Here is a 15,967-nt window from a genome sequence, read left to right as displayed (position 1 = left end):
GGTCGTGTGGCTTCCACCACACCTTGCAGCCTTCGGCTCCCAAGTGCGGATGCTTAATACACTCTGCACCAGGTATGTTGATTTAAGGCCGAGTTGACGATAGGGAGGCCCAAGACCGGTTGAGATATTTGCCACGGATGTAAAGTCGTGAGCGGGAATCGAACTCTGGTCGCCAGGTTCACAGCACACACACGTGTGTAACCTAAGAGAACATCTACTACGCGTACCTGATCCCACTCCTGCATGGAGCCCACTTTCTTCTGTAGCACTTCAGCCATGCCCGCTCCCATGCGCTGGCAGATGTCGCCAATGACATCCCGGTAAATCTTGGCCAGCTTGCGGAACTCCAGCGAGATCTGTTCCGGGCAGCATACAGATAAAGGTTCATCCCTGCAGTAGCTCGGCTCTGGACAAGGGCCAACTGTAGACCGTCTACGAAATGTAACGTCTTCGCGATCATCCTGCACTATAAGAACAACGCGAACGCCAAAACCTACTAACGAATGAATCAATGAACGAACAAATTTGTCAACCAGGCGCGCGCCACCACGCTTTTCTCACCGTAGGGAAGTCCTCCAGGACCTGGCGGTCCTTCTCGTTGCTCAGCGAGTAGCTCCACTCGTGCTGGTACAGGAAGCTGTGGAAGTCGCGCAGCATGGGCACCTTGGCGGCGTTGGGGATCGTCATGTCGTCCTCCACCGTGTCCAGCGCCCGCAGCACGAGGTAGAAGATGCACACGGCGTCCCTGCGCGACACCCCCACGCCGACACGCGGCGGTCGGTAAACATCGTGTTTGCCAACGTCCACGATTCCGGTCCGCGTCGTAAACAAGCAGTGACATATCCCTTATCAGTGCCCTACCTTATTACAGACCAAGTCAGACCTTATTGGGCTCCACGTTCCCTTATAAATATCAACGTTCATCCTACAAATACCAATCAGAAGGGAGAAACACTAACCAATAAGACGAAACATTTTTTTTGCCCGTCTTGAAATGGCTGTACGCCGTATGGACCCGAAATCTCAATTTCCCTGTACTAGAACACGGGTGAACCATGTGGGTTGACAGCTATGCAGTATGCGCGCGTGTATTCAGTTTAACACGTCGGCTTTCGCGACCAATATAACCCACAATAAAAAGTTTTTTGGGTTAGATCGAAAATACTTGTGTCGTTAAACCCGCCACCACCCGAACAGACAATTCGTAAGAGTTTGTTACGTCAACAAAACGTGCCAATTCGTTACCGCTTCGGCACCACCGGTTTGTGTTGGGAGAGTAAACCCACAACATTTAACACGGAGTACGACGTTTTGCTGGCGATTACAAACCAGCCTCATCAGCCGACTAACCAGAATTGTCAAGAAAGTCCCTCCCGTTTCATTAGTTACGTAGAGCCTTTTTATTCCCCAGAAGTATTTTCTTGAACAAACGAATCGGGTGCACAGAGGGGGCATGATGTATGGCAATTGACAGCAGTATAGACGCAATTGGAATTACAACGATTAATCACTCTGCGTTTTATATTTTGAACCAGCCTATGCAGCGCGTTTAAATAAACTCTGCATCCCTGGTGTCGTCTTCCGTAACTCCGATAACTCTCGAGGGAATGGAATAACCCTCGGGGGGGAGGGGTGGCGAAGGGGAGAAGTGGGGGTGCCTAAAAACCCAAAAGAACATAGCAACCTTCTTGATAGTTTTTTACACCATTGGAACCTCATTTGCCAGTACAAATATGATAATTGTTTTTTTACCCTTCTATCTGGCAACAAAACTGACACCTTTTTTACAAGGAGTCATGTTTACCACAATACCTGCAGTCATAATGCAGGTATTGTGGTCTATGTAAACATGACTCCTTGTAAAAAAGGTGTCAGTTTTGTTGCCAGATAGAAGGGTAAAAAAACAATTATCTTCTTGATAGTTGTTTATTAGCCGTGTTTATAAAACTTCTATGCAACCCTTGCGAGGCTTCAACCTGGATTCAAACCCAGGATCTCAAGGAGTCCAATCCTCGAGCCGCAGACTCGTTGGCAGACGTTGCGGGTGGCGTTGTACCTTCCTCATCCTGTGCGGTCGATTCGGGCTCAAATGAATACCTGGTGCAACATGTCCATGTTGACCCCACGAGGGAGACAAAGGCGGCCGGGCATGATGCTGGCCACCCACCCACTCTTGTGCCGTGCAAGACTTCATTAGGTGCTCGCTAACAGCACTTGCCCCAACAGTCTGTCAAGGCTATACGGAGGATAGTTGTTTCCGTTCTCCGTTAGCTCTTTTTAAAAACCAAGCCGCACGCGAATGAACGAGAGCGCGAATGAACGAACAAACGATGAAACGGACTCCGGCGTTTGCCACCCGCGGCTCTGGCCCACAAAAACCACGGCGGATCACCTGAGCTCCCCGTCCAGCGCTTGAATGACGGCGGCGAAGGAGCGGCTCGTCTGGTTGAGATAGCGGTAGCACGTGCGCAGGGAAGGCGCCATCGAGTCCTGCAGCCCGGGCACACGCAAAAACCACGTGGTGGCAACCATCAACCCGTCAGCGTCGCCGTCTGCGAGCAACCCGTTCACCTGGCGTGTGGCGGTTCGCCACCAGTGCGATTCAACGAAATTGCCATGATTATTCTTTGCCGGAGGGGGGTCAGGATTTGTTTGGGAGTTAATTTTTGCCGAAGGTCGCTTCTGCCGACTAATTTGTGTCGGGTCTCTCGAAGGTTCAGATTTCTTTTGTTTCCCTCCCGTATAGATTGTGCCCTCGGTATAATTTATATAAGTAGCAAGATCAGAGTGGATTCCTCCCCCCCCCACCCCTGTCACAATTTGATGGACGTAAATGGCGGGATAGGATGGATTCTAAATGAATGGTTACGAGGCAAGGAACGATCCATTAGTTCAGATGAAGACTCTTTAAAGAGGATGGCAAAATAAATAAACAATTGCCCCTTCATATTTCTGCCTCGTCACATGAAAAGCATTTTCGTACACAATCCATCAGCCGCAAGGCCTTCTTGGATTACATATCAGCAGCATTGATCCAATACAAGAAAACACTGGATTTATTTCAACATGACAGTATCTCGTGAGCAGTCAAGCTTGCTTGAATCCATGAAGGTGAACTGCCAATTTTACAGACATCGACCCTCTCTTTACGATGAGTCCTGGTTTGATGCAAAATGATATAATGCAGTAAGACAATCTTCTTACAATAACACGCACGACATCATGTGCGAGACCCCGCTGCGTACGTTAAGCACGGAAGTTACGCACATCAAAGCCATCTTTTAACAACCAACAGTGGCGAGATGTTAACTACCTCGCCTGGTATGCAGGAGGTCGTGGGTTACATCCCAACTCTGACACCTGCTGTATATTTGGAGTTTGCATGTTCAACCCCTGGTCACGTAGATTTTTCTCCAGGTCCTCCGGTATTTCCCCTCCACATTTAGAAACACACGTTGAGTAATTGTCTGCTGTACATTTCCACACGAACACGTTCCTTCGGAGTGGGCAGGTAGGAACTTGGTTGGACAGACAGCGCATTCGTGCACGACAGAAAGCTCGCGGTCACGTGACACACTTCAACCAATCCGGGAGCGTACATGTTTGGGTGGGCAGTGTGGAACTGTTGTTCCTACCTGTATAAACCACTTCATTGGGCTATCAGAAACGGAACACTGGTTTGTCCAAATGTCCTGCAGTTTACCGACTAAATATTATTTTATAAACGGGAAAAAACCCCTCGTCTTTTTAATTTACTACTTTATGAGCCATAACCCACCAAGACGGTGAATAGTATAAAATGACTTCGGGTTACCGTTTGAGTTAGTGAATTCTTACCATGTGGATGAGAATACAATTCCATAACATGGACCAAGAGAGAATGCAATGGACCAGGTTGCTTTAAATCGACGATACCAAGTGAACAATCAAATGAAATCCACGACAGAGCAAGACTTGACCTCAAAATTCCACCTGATGACGGACGCTTGTGTTGCGCCCGAAACGTCGTGATTTATTTTATTTTATGCCTACGTGACTTTACCAAAAGAACCAAAGAGTATGGATCCCTGCATTCACGAAAGCTTCAAAATTCCAACTTGTCGTCGAGTAAACCGGCTGCAACTAGATATGCAATGATAATTTCAATTACCACTGGAGGTCAGTGCACGAGTTAGAGGGGGGGGGATAAGCGAGGTTGGATCCGAAGCATGGCACGCTTGGCGAGTGCGACAGGCAGCGACTCTATAAAAGTTCCACCGCCTCCACCATGCGAGTTCAACCCCGCTGAAGCTCGGACAGCTGAATGAAGTTCAAGAAGACCTCAAAACACTTTGTGTTGTGAAAGACCCAATGCAGAAGATCCCTGGGGTCCACACCCCAAACCGCATTTATACAATCCATGAAAGGGCGCTATAGAAATCTGAAACAGAATAGAAGACGGATACCTGATGGACAAATGGAAAATTACAAATTCTCCAGTGTGCGACTGGTCGTCCAGGACAGACCGTTCAACATATAACGACGCAATGCCCGATCCACAAACACGAAGGAGACATCACGGCCGTACGCTACTCCCGACGCGGTTATCTGGCTTGACCACCTGAATGTTAAATTGCAGTTGTTGCTCTGCATCTACAATCAGCCATACGACAAGACGAAGAGACGAAGACCATCATCACGTAACCCCCTTCCCCGTGCACTCGCACTGCCCCCCCCCCCAATCCTCTTCCTGCAACACCAACGTGCAGAGGCATCGCAAACCTGCCCGCACGTAGACTTTAAAAAACGAAGATAAAAGATCCATCGTTTAGATTCACGGACCAGCGGCTGTCACGTTCCATTAGAGAGTGCCTATCAGGGCCGGCAAGGAACACGCGGCGGTGGTGGCGACGGTTAGCACCATGCCCGGCTGGTATTAACCGCCACAGAGAACTCGTCTCAAGCAGAGTTGACACTGGGGAAGTCTGCACCAGGTTCACTTTTGAACCTCCCACCTGGCGATGTGCACAGCCTGGTACCAAACTTGCATCACCAGGATCGTAGCCGGATCGGCCACCGAGGAGATGGAGCGATGGAATCGGCGCGTGCGGTGGGTGCTTGGTGGGATTTCTTCCTTCCAAGATTTGGGCGGTGGCGGCATAGGGAGCCACCGTCCAGCAGTGGATTGACGATGGTTGATGATAACGATAATTAAGTTAAAACAGCAACGACACTCAACTGTTGGAGTGTAGAGGATGCGGATAAACAGGGTGGTGGGGTAGGGGGTTGCGCGAGCTTGTTTTGAGTTGTTTTTAAAAGGGGACACACCTCCAGTTACCTGGGTTGAACCAATACACGGGAGGGGAGGGGGACCTGGCCGTCTCCTCAACACGTTCCTGCACCCATCACACGCTCCACTTCACTAACAACATCAAACAGCGCACACACACACACACATTTCTAACCTTGACAAGACTTGGGAGGAGACACGTCCACGAGAATAACTCGATTTGACTAATTTTCCAGGTGTGTAACACACACACGTTGATCATCACACTCATGACAACAGGTAAAGGTGCAGCCCTGCAATTGCTTTCAAGCCACGTCTGCCAGAAGAGCCTCCACTCGAGGCAGCTCTATAGAGCTCCGTCAAGGAAATGTTGGTCTACTCTTTCACACTGGCCGGATGTGTTGAAAGAGGTGCACACACTCATGTATACTGCCGAGTGGACAGAAAGTGGAGGGGTGGGGACTTGACAACCTTGCACCATTATTTCAACTGCCGTGACCGGCGACTGAATGGAACCGGCGACCTCTGCATTGCAAGCACGTGGAGCTACAAACCCAGAGACCACAGTTCGATTCCCGCTCACAGCCAACGCCAGTGCAATTAATCGGAACCAGTCCTGGGTCGACGTCGGCCTGAAATGTGTACGTATCATTACTCGGGAGCCAAAGGTGGCAGGGCGTGGTGCTGGCCACCCACCCCCGCGTATACCGTGTAGGCCTCCATTAGGCGCTCACCAACGGCACTTGCCTCAACAGTCTTAAGGCTTCATATTCTTGGTTCTTTTGGTAAAGTCACGTAGAAGGGAAATAATACAATTATATATATAAAACAATACAAATTCTCACGACGTTTCGACTGCAACACAAGCAATCGTCATCAGGTGTGAAATCCACAGCAAGAACATTTGAAAAAAGTGGAGTTTCATTTATTTATCAAAATTTAGTCTTAAGGCTATTTCAAGGTCAGGGGGTCATCAGGGCCAAAGGGGGTGATGCAACTACACCTCACCACAGACCTCATCACCCCCTATAGGATCCTGCAGCTGTTGCAAAAATGACATCTGACCTTCAAAGTCTGCTCTTACAGAATCCCTCCGTATGGCTTACAGCCTTAGTGTCACCACTCCCATCTGGCTCAAGGTCTTCACATTGCTAGACAGTCAACCCATTCTTCTAGAACATATATTTGAGGGGGGGGGTGGACAGACATTTGAACCATTCCACTCAGAGCGGCGTCCAAACGCAAACGTCGCCTCAACGCCCAATGGAACTGTTGCGCAAGCAATTCGCTCTCGCAACTTAAAAAAAAAATCACCTACAGTTGCTTTGTCCACGTGCTGAGCGAGTAGTTGTGTAAAGAGGTAAAATAAACGGCACGTTCAGAATTGTAACAACCAATCATATTTTGTTATGTGTGTCACGTGATAATAAAGATCCCCCCTTCTTGGTTCTTTCGGTAAAGTCACTTTACCGAAATAACCAAGAAGATGAATCCCTGCAGTCACGAAAGCTTTAAATCGAAAAATAAACATCCCTACAAATATCCAAACAGATCAATGCTTCTGAGAGGCTGTGCTTGCAGAGACACAACTACATAAAAGCGAATTAGCTGCACACAACCAAGTTGCGCAAATGATCGCAGAGACGTCCACTGAAAGCGATTTAAGTTGCACCCAACCAGAGTTGCCCAACTGCTCGAATCAGGTGCAGACCTCGGATTAAGGACAGCGCACGTCCGGTAGCAGCAGCGGCAGTCGAGGCCTGGACGCCGCTTGCCCGCTTCTCAGCGCTCAGCACAAATGACCCGACAGCCAAGGTTGTTTCCACAAATAGACACTCATGGACGGATGCAGAACAAAACCTGGCAAGCGCCACGGTGAACGCCGTTGCAGAATTACAATTGACCCACCAACGGCCACGGCGGCAGGAGAGCACAGCGGATTCGTTTTAATAATAATTTCATTTTTATAAAAATCGCGTCAGTTGTGCATTTGCATCCCACAAAGCTGCAACATCTATTAGCCAGTCTCTGACACAGATGATGCAAAAACAAAACGCACTACTTGGCACATCAAGAAGATGTATATATATAAAAAACAAGAAAAAATGCACATAACAAGAAAATGATCACAAATACATTTAAATTAATGAATCCGTTCGGTCTCCGAACAACAGGCCACAAACCCAACATTTTGCCGGATTTAGGAGAACCTTCACGGGAAGGAGAGCATGGTCAAAAAGTTATGAAGCCAGTTGGACCATAATATGGATGGGTTCCATCTGGGGTTGTACCTCCACTGCTATAAAGGTAAAAATGCGCAGCCCTGAAATTAGTTTTGGCCACGCCACTCCTGCTGGAAGGGCCTTCAATAGAGGAAGCGCTTGAGAGCCCCCCCCCCACCCCCTGGCATGGTTGAAAGCCATCCATTGGTCAATCAAGTATGGGTTGTCTGACCATTCTTCACCGTGCTAGTCAGCGCGGGTTGGTAAAGGGGGGGGGGGGGCGTCCTGAGAAAAGATTCAGAGATCACTCGACCACCGATGTTAGCCGTGTGCGGGATTCGAACGAGGGTCACCCCTGGTTAAAAGTGCGGCACTACCACTCGCCACCTATCACCCTATCAGGAGCCACCGTTTACACTGTAAAACCAACGGCCCTTTGTCAATGCACTGCTGGATTAAGGCCTCCACTTACCATGTAGATTTTTAGGGTTAATTGACCATACTTCAGCACCTTGGTCCGCGTGGGTTAGGGAAAGCAGGGAGCAAATAAGCCAAGTACAAATAATGCACTGCCATCCGCTGCCCACATGCGCACAACCCTGTAACACATGCTATGCATGGCAGTCACCCATCCAAGCACCATCCAAGCTCAAAACCCGTTTAGTTTCCAAGATCAGGCACCTTCAAAGGCGATTTGGTCATAGGTTTACACTATATGGATAGAATACATTTTGGGCTTGTTTTTCAAATATTTAACCTAAGCGTACTATCGCTGTCTTGTCCCGAGACGAAACACCCATTCGGAACGCAGAGCAAGTCGTGCGGGAGGGGATATCCCAAAACGATTTATTATACGTTCTCACACGACAAATGTATACGCAAATAACCCCCACACCTTGCTACAGAGAAATTCTCACCGCATGACAGTCAAAACGGATATATTTTCATTCTCAAGGTAGTTTCTTTCGGGCGGTCATTGGGTGGCCAAGTTGGGACCATCCACTTGCTACGCTTGAGGTATCATAGACGTACACTTCTGACATCCCCTTGTGGATCCTTTAGTACGTACTACAGACATTCAATTTTCCCCCAGGCCCTGCGACAAAGAAATGTTCGCCACACCTTTCAAAGTATTTTTGTTATCCTGGAATTTGGAAAGGTTAAACAAAGGCGAGAAACGACGTTTTAGTTTTTGTCGTCATTTTGTAGACAGAGTCGATATGGTCGACGGCACTACATTCGAGAAACTGGTTCACAATCTCGGGTGGCTCGACGCTGGATTCGAACCCAGGTACTCATCGGTGCTGGCTCATCAGCTCTGAAGCCAGAGCCATCCCGATTACCTCCACTGTGGAATTTTTTGCATGTATAGAGTTTTTTTTTGGGTTGGAGCACGTAAATATATAAATGTATCGTTAAAACCCGCCACCACCCAACACATGACAACCCTTACTAGCTGGCTGTGTTGGGTGGTGGCGGGTTTTCACGACACATTTATATATTTACGCGATCAAACCCCAAAAAAACTCTATTATGAATATATGCATGTATGTTAATAATAAAAAGCACAAAGGGCCTTTCTGTCCCGATATGGTCTTAAACGGTGATAGAGCAGGTCCAATTAGTCAGGACCTATTAAGGCCGGCACAAGAACCAAGGAGTGACGTGTGCGAGCACCACATCCTGCTGTCCCGCTCCCAAGTATGGCTCTTAACACGCTCACAAACCAGGTATTCATGTCGGACCAAGCGGACCTAGAAGTCACGCTCTTGGCAGGCTACGATACGAATATGCCAATAATGTTCATGGGATGGGATCAAACTCAGCTGACTGATTACTCGGCTTGGAACAAGTCACTACCCATCACGATTAAATAAAAATCCACCCGATTCAGGGTCAGGATAACATTTTTGTATCACGGTGCCTTTTCAGTGGCTATCGGAGGGTGGCGGTGAGAAAAATCGTGAACCCAATACATACAACATATGGAAAAATTAAACAGATTACCACAAACGATCATTGCATACAGACACTACCACAAAAACGCGGCGTACAAAATCTCTTGAACTTTAGCTTCACATAATAGTTTAGCCCACCAGCTTGGTCCTTGCAGACCCGTGTTAAGCAGCAGGATGTGTTTGAGCAGGTAACACATGGGTGTCCAACACAAGCAGACTTGCCGTACAAAATGCTGCCAATGTTGTTATTGGGACTGAGCACTCCACCGAAACATGTGTTTATAATACATGAAGGGTTGAATTGTGCAAAACAAATTCAGGCTTTTACCACGGAGGATTCACGTTTCTAACTGCCTCTAATCAGAAACTATCACGGTATTAATCCATCCAAGAAAGCTTCACAAAGCCTCACCGAGCCAAAACTTTTCAACTTAATCCTGCATTGGAATGTTTGGCCAATTACTTTGTAATACGTGTTTCTGATTATGCGAACAAACAAATAAAACCCTTAGTACCAAGGCCATGAGCCAGCGTTACGAGGGGAGAACACTCAACAGATCTGCACACACAGATTAACTCACCTACTTTCTGAACTTGTCACTGTGTTAGTTGGCAAGCTTCACGAATTGACTGCGTGTTCCGCCAACCCTTGGCCTCCAAAGCGCTGAATTCAGCAGGTACGCACCGCTATTGTCATTGCATTTTGGTTTCTGCCTCTGTCCTTTTTTATAATAATTACAAAAAGCCCTCTTTACTTACTTGCCAATGAAATCTGCACCAGAGTCCAAAGACTTTATTTTCCCATGATGGTGCTGCATTGGAATGCTGAGCAAATACCATTCACGAGTTGTTTGGTATGTGGGAGCACACCACATCAGTTGAGAAAACCCACATTACGTACCTAAAAGGCAGTAAATAACATTTAAAAAAAGGTACGTTCAAATCATCAGTCATGGTTAATCCACTGCTGGATGAAGGCCACCACCTCCCACCCCCAAGCTGCCACCCTCTATTGCGATCCTGCGATGTAATACAACTATAGCACCTGCTCCGCTACCTGATCGATATTTTTATGTTAACTTGGTTTGTTTTTTCCTGCCAATAGCTTTGAGCTCTCTTCGGTTATGTTGACGTGCAAACGGCATCTCAACAGTCCCGAGGTTACTTCCAGTGTTTAAAATTGTCAAGGGCAGCTCCATCTCCGCATCCACGTCTTAAAGACTATTTAAAAAAAAAGACATGCAGATTGATTCAGGAAACCCATTACTGTATAGTCGTCTGCTGGCCACCTTGCAACACAAGTCGACAACATCGGAGTATTCCCAGGCAGCCTCTCCCATCCAAGACCCATTCCAGGCTCCAGCCTGCTGACATTCTGCAGTCCGACAAGCTCTTGGTGCATTCAAGGTGATCTGGTCACAAGCCAAGAATAATTCTGGCGCGCACCAACGCTCTTGCAATATGCAGCGGCGAGTTAGAACTAATGTAACGTGTACTCTCCATTGTTATACTGTACATCCTCCCTTCCCATCAATGTCACATCCCTTTTACTATTCTACAGCACCAGAGAGCGATGAGATTGTATTTCAAAGTCATTTCTTGCAAGTCAAAAAGTGGTTTCTGTACGCAAGGATTCCCCGGTACACAGACTGTCCGGTGGGAAAGTTGCTGATTGGCGAGCACCTCTTGTGGCCGGAGAGCGCACGAGGGCTTGTTTGTGGCCAGCACGTCAAGGCTGATGATGAATAATGCTTCCTAGTATACGGAACCATTCCCTTACATATTAAGATGTTTTCAAGTAACGGAGTGTCTATACATTGTGTGTAAATGTTCACTTCGGCCAATGGAAACATAAACCAAGCTTCCCAATATTGGTGCGGCTGTGCACTGTGCAGTCACCAGCATAAGGGAATATAGGTCAAGTTCATGGCAGCTCTCTCCAGAACACAACAACCACACTCCCTCTACCACGACTGCAATGCCGATCTGAACCACTCTGTGCAAGGCAGGCCTGCACACAGCCCAAACAAAACAAGACAAAGATCCTGTTGGGGCAAGTGCTGTTAGCAAGCACCTATGAAGGCCGTAACAGCACACGATGGCGTGGGAAGCCAGCACCACGCCCGGCCACCTTTGTCTCCCCAGTGGCGATATTTACACATCGCACCAGGTACTCATTTGAGGCCGAGTCGACCTAGGGGATACCCAGGACCAGCTCACATAATTGTCACTGGTGTTTGCCGTGAGCAGGAATTGAACCCGGGGTCGCCAGTTTCGTAAGCACAGCGCGCTAACCGCGACACCACCGCTCCCCACACAGTACACCACACACACACCCCGCAGATATTCCAAAAGCTGACAACAAATTCATGACATTCTACCAATGATGATGATTTTATGATAAACATGCCGAGTCATATCGCTATCCAGTAGCAGACGAGCATTGCAAATTTTGAACGTACAGCTGGTCCTAAACGCAGAATCCTTTTTTCTAAAACTGGATAGATCGCAACCCTATCCCCTAAACCAGCTACCATATCTCTCTCTCTCGCTCTCCCGCTCACCCTCACCCACCAATCAAAATGCCATTAACAACTGGCATGGGTGTCCAATTATGATTTGTCGCTCGGTTTGCCCCATCGCCCGGGTCCTCGGGGGTCACAGACTTTTATAATCTAGGCAGGGCCGTTCCAATTCCAGCAGGCAACTGTGGGAAAGGATAAACAATTCCATCAGCAATTAAGGTCGACAAAAAAGTTGGGAGCCTACGAAAACGAAGTTATCAAACTTTTAAAGTTAATGATTATCTGCATTCAGAATGATAGGTCTGACATAGTATTAGGCCTTAAGGCTTTGGAGATTCCAGTACTAGAATTGCTGTACTGTGTTCATACATCTAAAACACGGAACCTAATTTTAAGCAGATACATGGCATTTATGAGAAGGGAAAACCGACTTGGAATAAGTCTGTTTCAAAGAAGGCCTCTGTTTAGATTGAGTGAGTCCGAGGATCAACAGTCATATATTTGACACAGGCCAATATTAGTTTTAATGGTGCAATGATGTAAAACTGTTGCAAAACAAATGGCTCAATAAAGTTTGTTTAACATGGAATGATAACAGCTGTTAAACAGTATTGTACCCATTTTGAAAAAAAAATCTAACTTGAAGAGTTTTTCAGAAAGGTTTTTCATTGAGGTCTAATTTAATTAATGCAAGGTAGAAAAGAAAACCATGAGTTACTGAAGAAAACCCACCCATGCATAGGTAGACAGGAATAACACCTAGTAAAAACCCACCCACGCATATGATTGAATAAGACCCAGAGAAAACCAACCCATCCATGCTTATGAGGGAATAACATCCCTTTAAAAACCCACCCATTCATGCGTAGGTAGAAGGGAATAACATCTTGCGAAACCCCCCCCCCCCATGCATAGGAGGAAATACACCAAAAGCTCTGCGTACGTACAGATGCAACAGTCCATTGCTGTACTGCTCTATACTGGTCACGTCCCTGCCCCACACTTGCCATTCCAAAGCTGCCTCCCAAGTTAGGAACCAGACTCAACTCTGCTTTGCTTCCAAAACCAAAAGGGGATCGGGCATAAGCTTTCAGGGCACTTCCACAGTAGGCATCAACGGTGTTGTTGAAACATGTGAACAATGCCACACAATTCTTGGTTACTCCACAAAAAGCAAACTCGGCCACAAGTTCAGCGCCACGGGGCCCGTACCGGAAAGCCATCGTTAGACAGGCCAGAGTCCTGGATGTTCTCGTTGTGCCCTGCCTGGGGCCTGTAGCATCCCAGCTCTCCATCCGCCATCACCGACATCGCCAGCGGAGACAACGCGACCACCGCCACAGAAGCCAGGGCTGACGATGTTGAAGAAGATGAAGATGACGACGACGACGGAGGCTGCTGTGTTGGTGGCACGTTTGTGGAAAGAGTTCTGGGCGTGCAAGCCATGCACGTTGGGGAGGTCCTACGCTGCCGGTGCTGCTGGTGGTGATGCTGGTGGTGCTGCTGCTGCTGTTGGTGGAGGTGGTGGTTGTTGTGGTGGTGGTGCCGAGCTCGGCGAACACATGCGCCGGCCCAACAGCAGCAGAAGCCGGCCATGAGGCCCCGTGCGCGGTATAGATGGGCCATATCTTCCCGTCGCATGTCCAGATCGATCCACACCGCGCCTCCTACCACCACCACCTCCACCCGCAACCACCATCCACACCCTGCAACCACAACCCACGAGCTGCAACTTGCACTCACAACCAACTACAGCGCAGGTATTCACAACCACCATGCAAATCTTCATTTCACCCCCCACCACCTGAACCCAAACATAACTTGCTCTTCTAAGAAAAAAAATCACAAACATGAATTCACGGTCGCCATGCAACTAGCACCACCAACCACAACCAAGACTCGCAACCCCACATCTTACACATTCACGATCACTTTCCACTCCTGAACGATTCGATTCTTACACGCACAACAACTGACGCTCAAAACCCACGACAGAGAGTGCAACCACCACTTAACCCTCCACTCACCAATACTCGTGCCATTCGCCACTAGTGACGGTGACGTCACCAAGGCGCCTGTGCCAGGCCAGGTGCACTTTGAGGCCACGTCAAGTGTCGAAGGGTCTCGCTTCACCTCACCACCACCATCCGGACCCAGAATCAGTAACTTGGCCTCACAACATATTCCAGTCCACGACTCAACACATCACCAATTGCACCCACAACCAAATATTGCACACACACACACACGAGACAAAATACGCAGTGACAACCACCATTCAACCCAACACAACTAAACCCACCATCAACAAAATCAACAAACACCTTCCCGCATTATAACCACTGAGCGTGCAACCTCAAATGGACACCACCACCACCACCCCATTGCAACTTCCAACACAACCATGGGTTGCACTGAAAAGCCAAAGCATCAACTTACATTCATCAGCGTTTAACCTTCAACCGACGTCGCTCACACACACACACTGAAACCGAATTAGCATTCACAACCACCACCCACCCTTTAACCAACACCACCGACAACCACTTTCTAGACACCACAACCACACATTGCACCGACCACTTTCTAGCCAACACAACCACACATTGCACCGACAACCAAACTCGCGTTCGCAACCGCAGCTCTCTAAACCTTCGACCAACAACTAACGCATAACCGCATCCACCAACTCCCCCACCACCCACCCACCCACAACCACCGCACCTAAACCTCACCGCAGACCTCTGCTCAACTATCCCACTCACCTCCACAATTAACCACGACCACCGCTAACCTCTACGACAACACCCAGACACTCGACCACCAAAACGCGACCACCAACACGCAACCACCGCCAACCAAACTTTGCTCGCCACCACCACCACCACCGCTCACCAACTCACTAACTCACCTCCACGACAGCACCCAGAGGCCCCTTTCTTTCTTTACGGGGTAAACCACCACGGCGCCAGCCAGCTCGCCGCCGTGGTGTCTCGTGCAGCGAGAATTACCATCGGGGCGAATCCGCGGCGCATAAAAAAAAATGCGTAAGGCCCAGCAAAGCAAAGGAGGGCACACACACACAGAGACTGCGTACGACGATACGAGACAACGGCGGAGTAGCGACGCCCTTTAAAATAATATATTTATTATTAATGCTAATCGATTGTTGCTGCGTAGGCTGGTCTTAGAAGCCAAAGTGAACTTAGCGTTGGATGTTCTCGTAACTGCTACGAACCCGATAATGCAATTCCCTGTGCGCCCCTTTGCCTATTCATCCTACTCCCCTACACACGTGGCGCAAGGAGTTTGTGTAAAAAAAAATGTTTTATATAAAACTACAACAGCCGAGAGACATTTCTCGTTCAACCTGTCATTTCTATAGCAGCTGGGTGGGTAAAAAAAAAGGACGACTTGCAATGGCGGTAAGGACTCGCTGCGGGTTATGTCGAACTGGCAAAGGAAGAAAGCCAAGCAGAGTGCGTAACCACGTGGAGGGGAGACCTCACACGCAGACACCACCACCACTACCACTGGAGTGGCAGAGCCAGGCCCCTCCCACCTCTCCCCGGCCAGTAAACAAAGTGAAAAATAAACAGCAGGACTCTACCACTCGGCATCACAGTCGGAGGGGATGCAATTGGTGAGACGTGTGTGTGGAGGGGGAGGGTTGCATAACATGGTACGTCCCGCCTCCTCCCATTGCATCTCCACCATCATCCACACGCCAGCAATCTGCTGCCCCAATGCAGGCTATAGGATGGTCCAGATGTCTTGTGACCCCCCCCCCTCCCACAATTAATTGGGTGGGGAGGGTGGGGCTGGGTGGGGACGGGAGGGTGGGGAGGGGCTGGGTGGGGAGGGTGGGGAGGGTGGGGAGGGGCTGGGTGGGGAGGGTGAGGCTGGGTGGGGCTGGGTGGGGAGGGGCTGGTCACCCCGTGGTGCCCTTATAAAACTCAACGTTTAACCTACTCACGCCGGCTTGTGCCCGCC

At 48.7% G+C, this 15,967-nt stretch overlaps 1 protein-coding gene across 2 annotated transcripts in view; it reads right to left on the bottom strand.

Moving 5' to 3' along the window:
- Window positions 1–15,967, bottom strand: part of FDFT1 (farnesyl-diphosphate farnesyltransferase 1) — a 28,408-nt gene that overhangs the window by 7,968 nt on the left and 4,473 nt on the right. The window contains exons 1-5 of one of the 2 annotated variants that reach the window (XM_078866389.1): window positions 14,886–15,509; window positions 13,187–13,680; window positions 2,393–2,490; window positions 562–745; window positions 228–356 (exon numbers count right to left, since the gene is read on the bottom strand). In XM_078866389.1, the coding sequence (XP_078722515.1) occupies window positions 228–356; window positions 562–745; window positions 2,393–2,490; window positions 13,187–13,615 (840 nt within the window). In that variant the 5' untranslated portion in view covers window positions 13,616–13,680; window positions 14,886–15,509. Of the gene's footprint in view, window positions 1–227; window positions 357–561; window positions 746–2,392; window positions 2,491–13,186; window positions 13,681–14,885; window positions 15,510–15,967 lie in introns of those variants that run through there. The other variant, XM_078866390.1, reaches the window with a different exon arrangement.

The sequence above is a fragment of the Lampetra fluviatilis genome, chromosome 22, assembly GCF_964198595.1.
Source record: "Lampetra fluviatilis chromosome 22, kcLamFluv1.1, whole genome shotgun sequence".
NCBI lineage: Eukaryota > Metazoa > Chordata > Hyperoartia > Petromyzontiformes > Petromyzontidae > Lampetra > Lampetra fluviatilis.
This window is presented reverse-complemented; position numbering and strand designations above follow the sequence as displayed.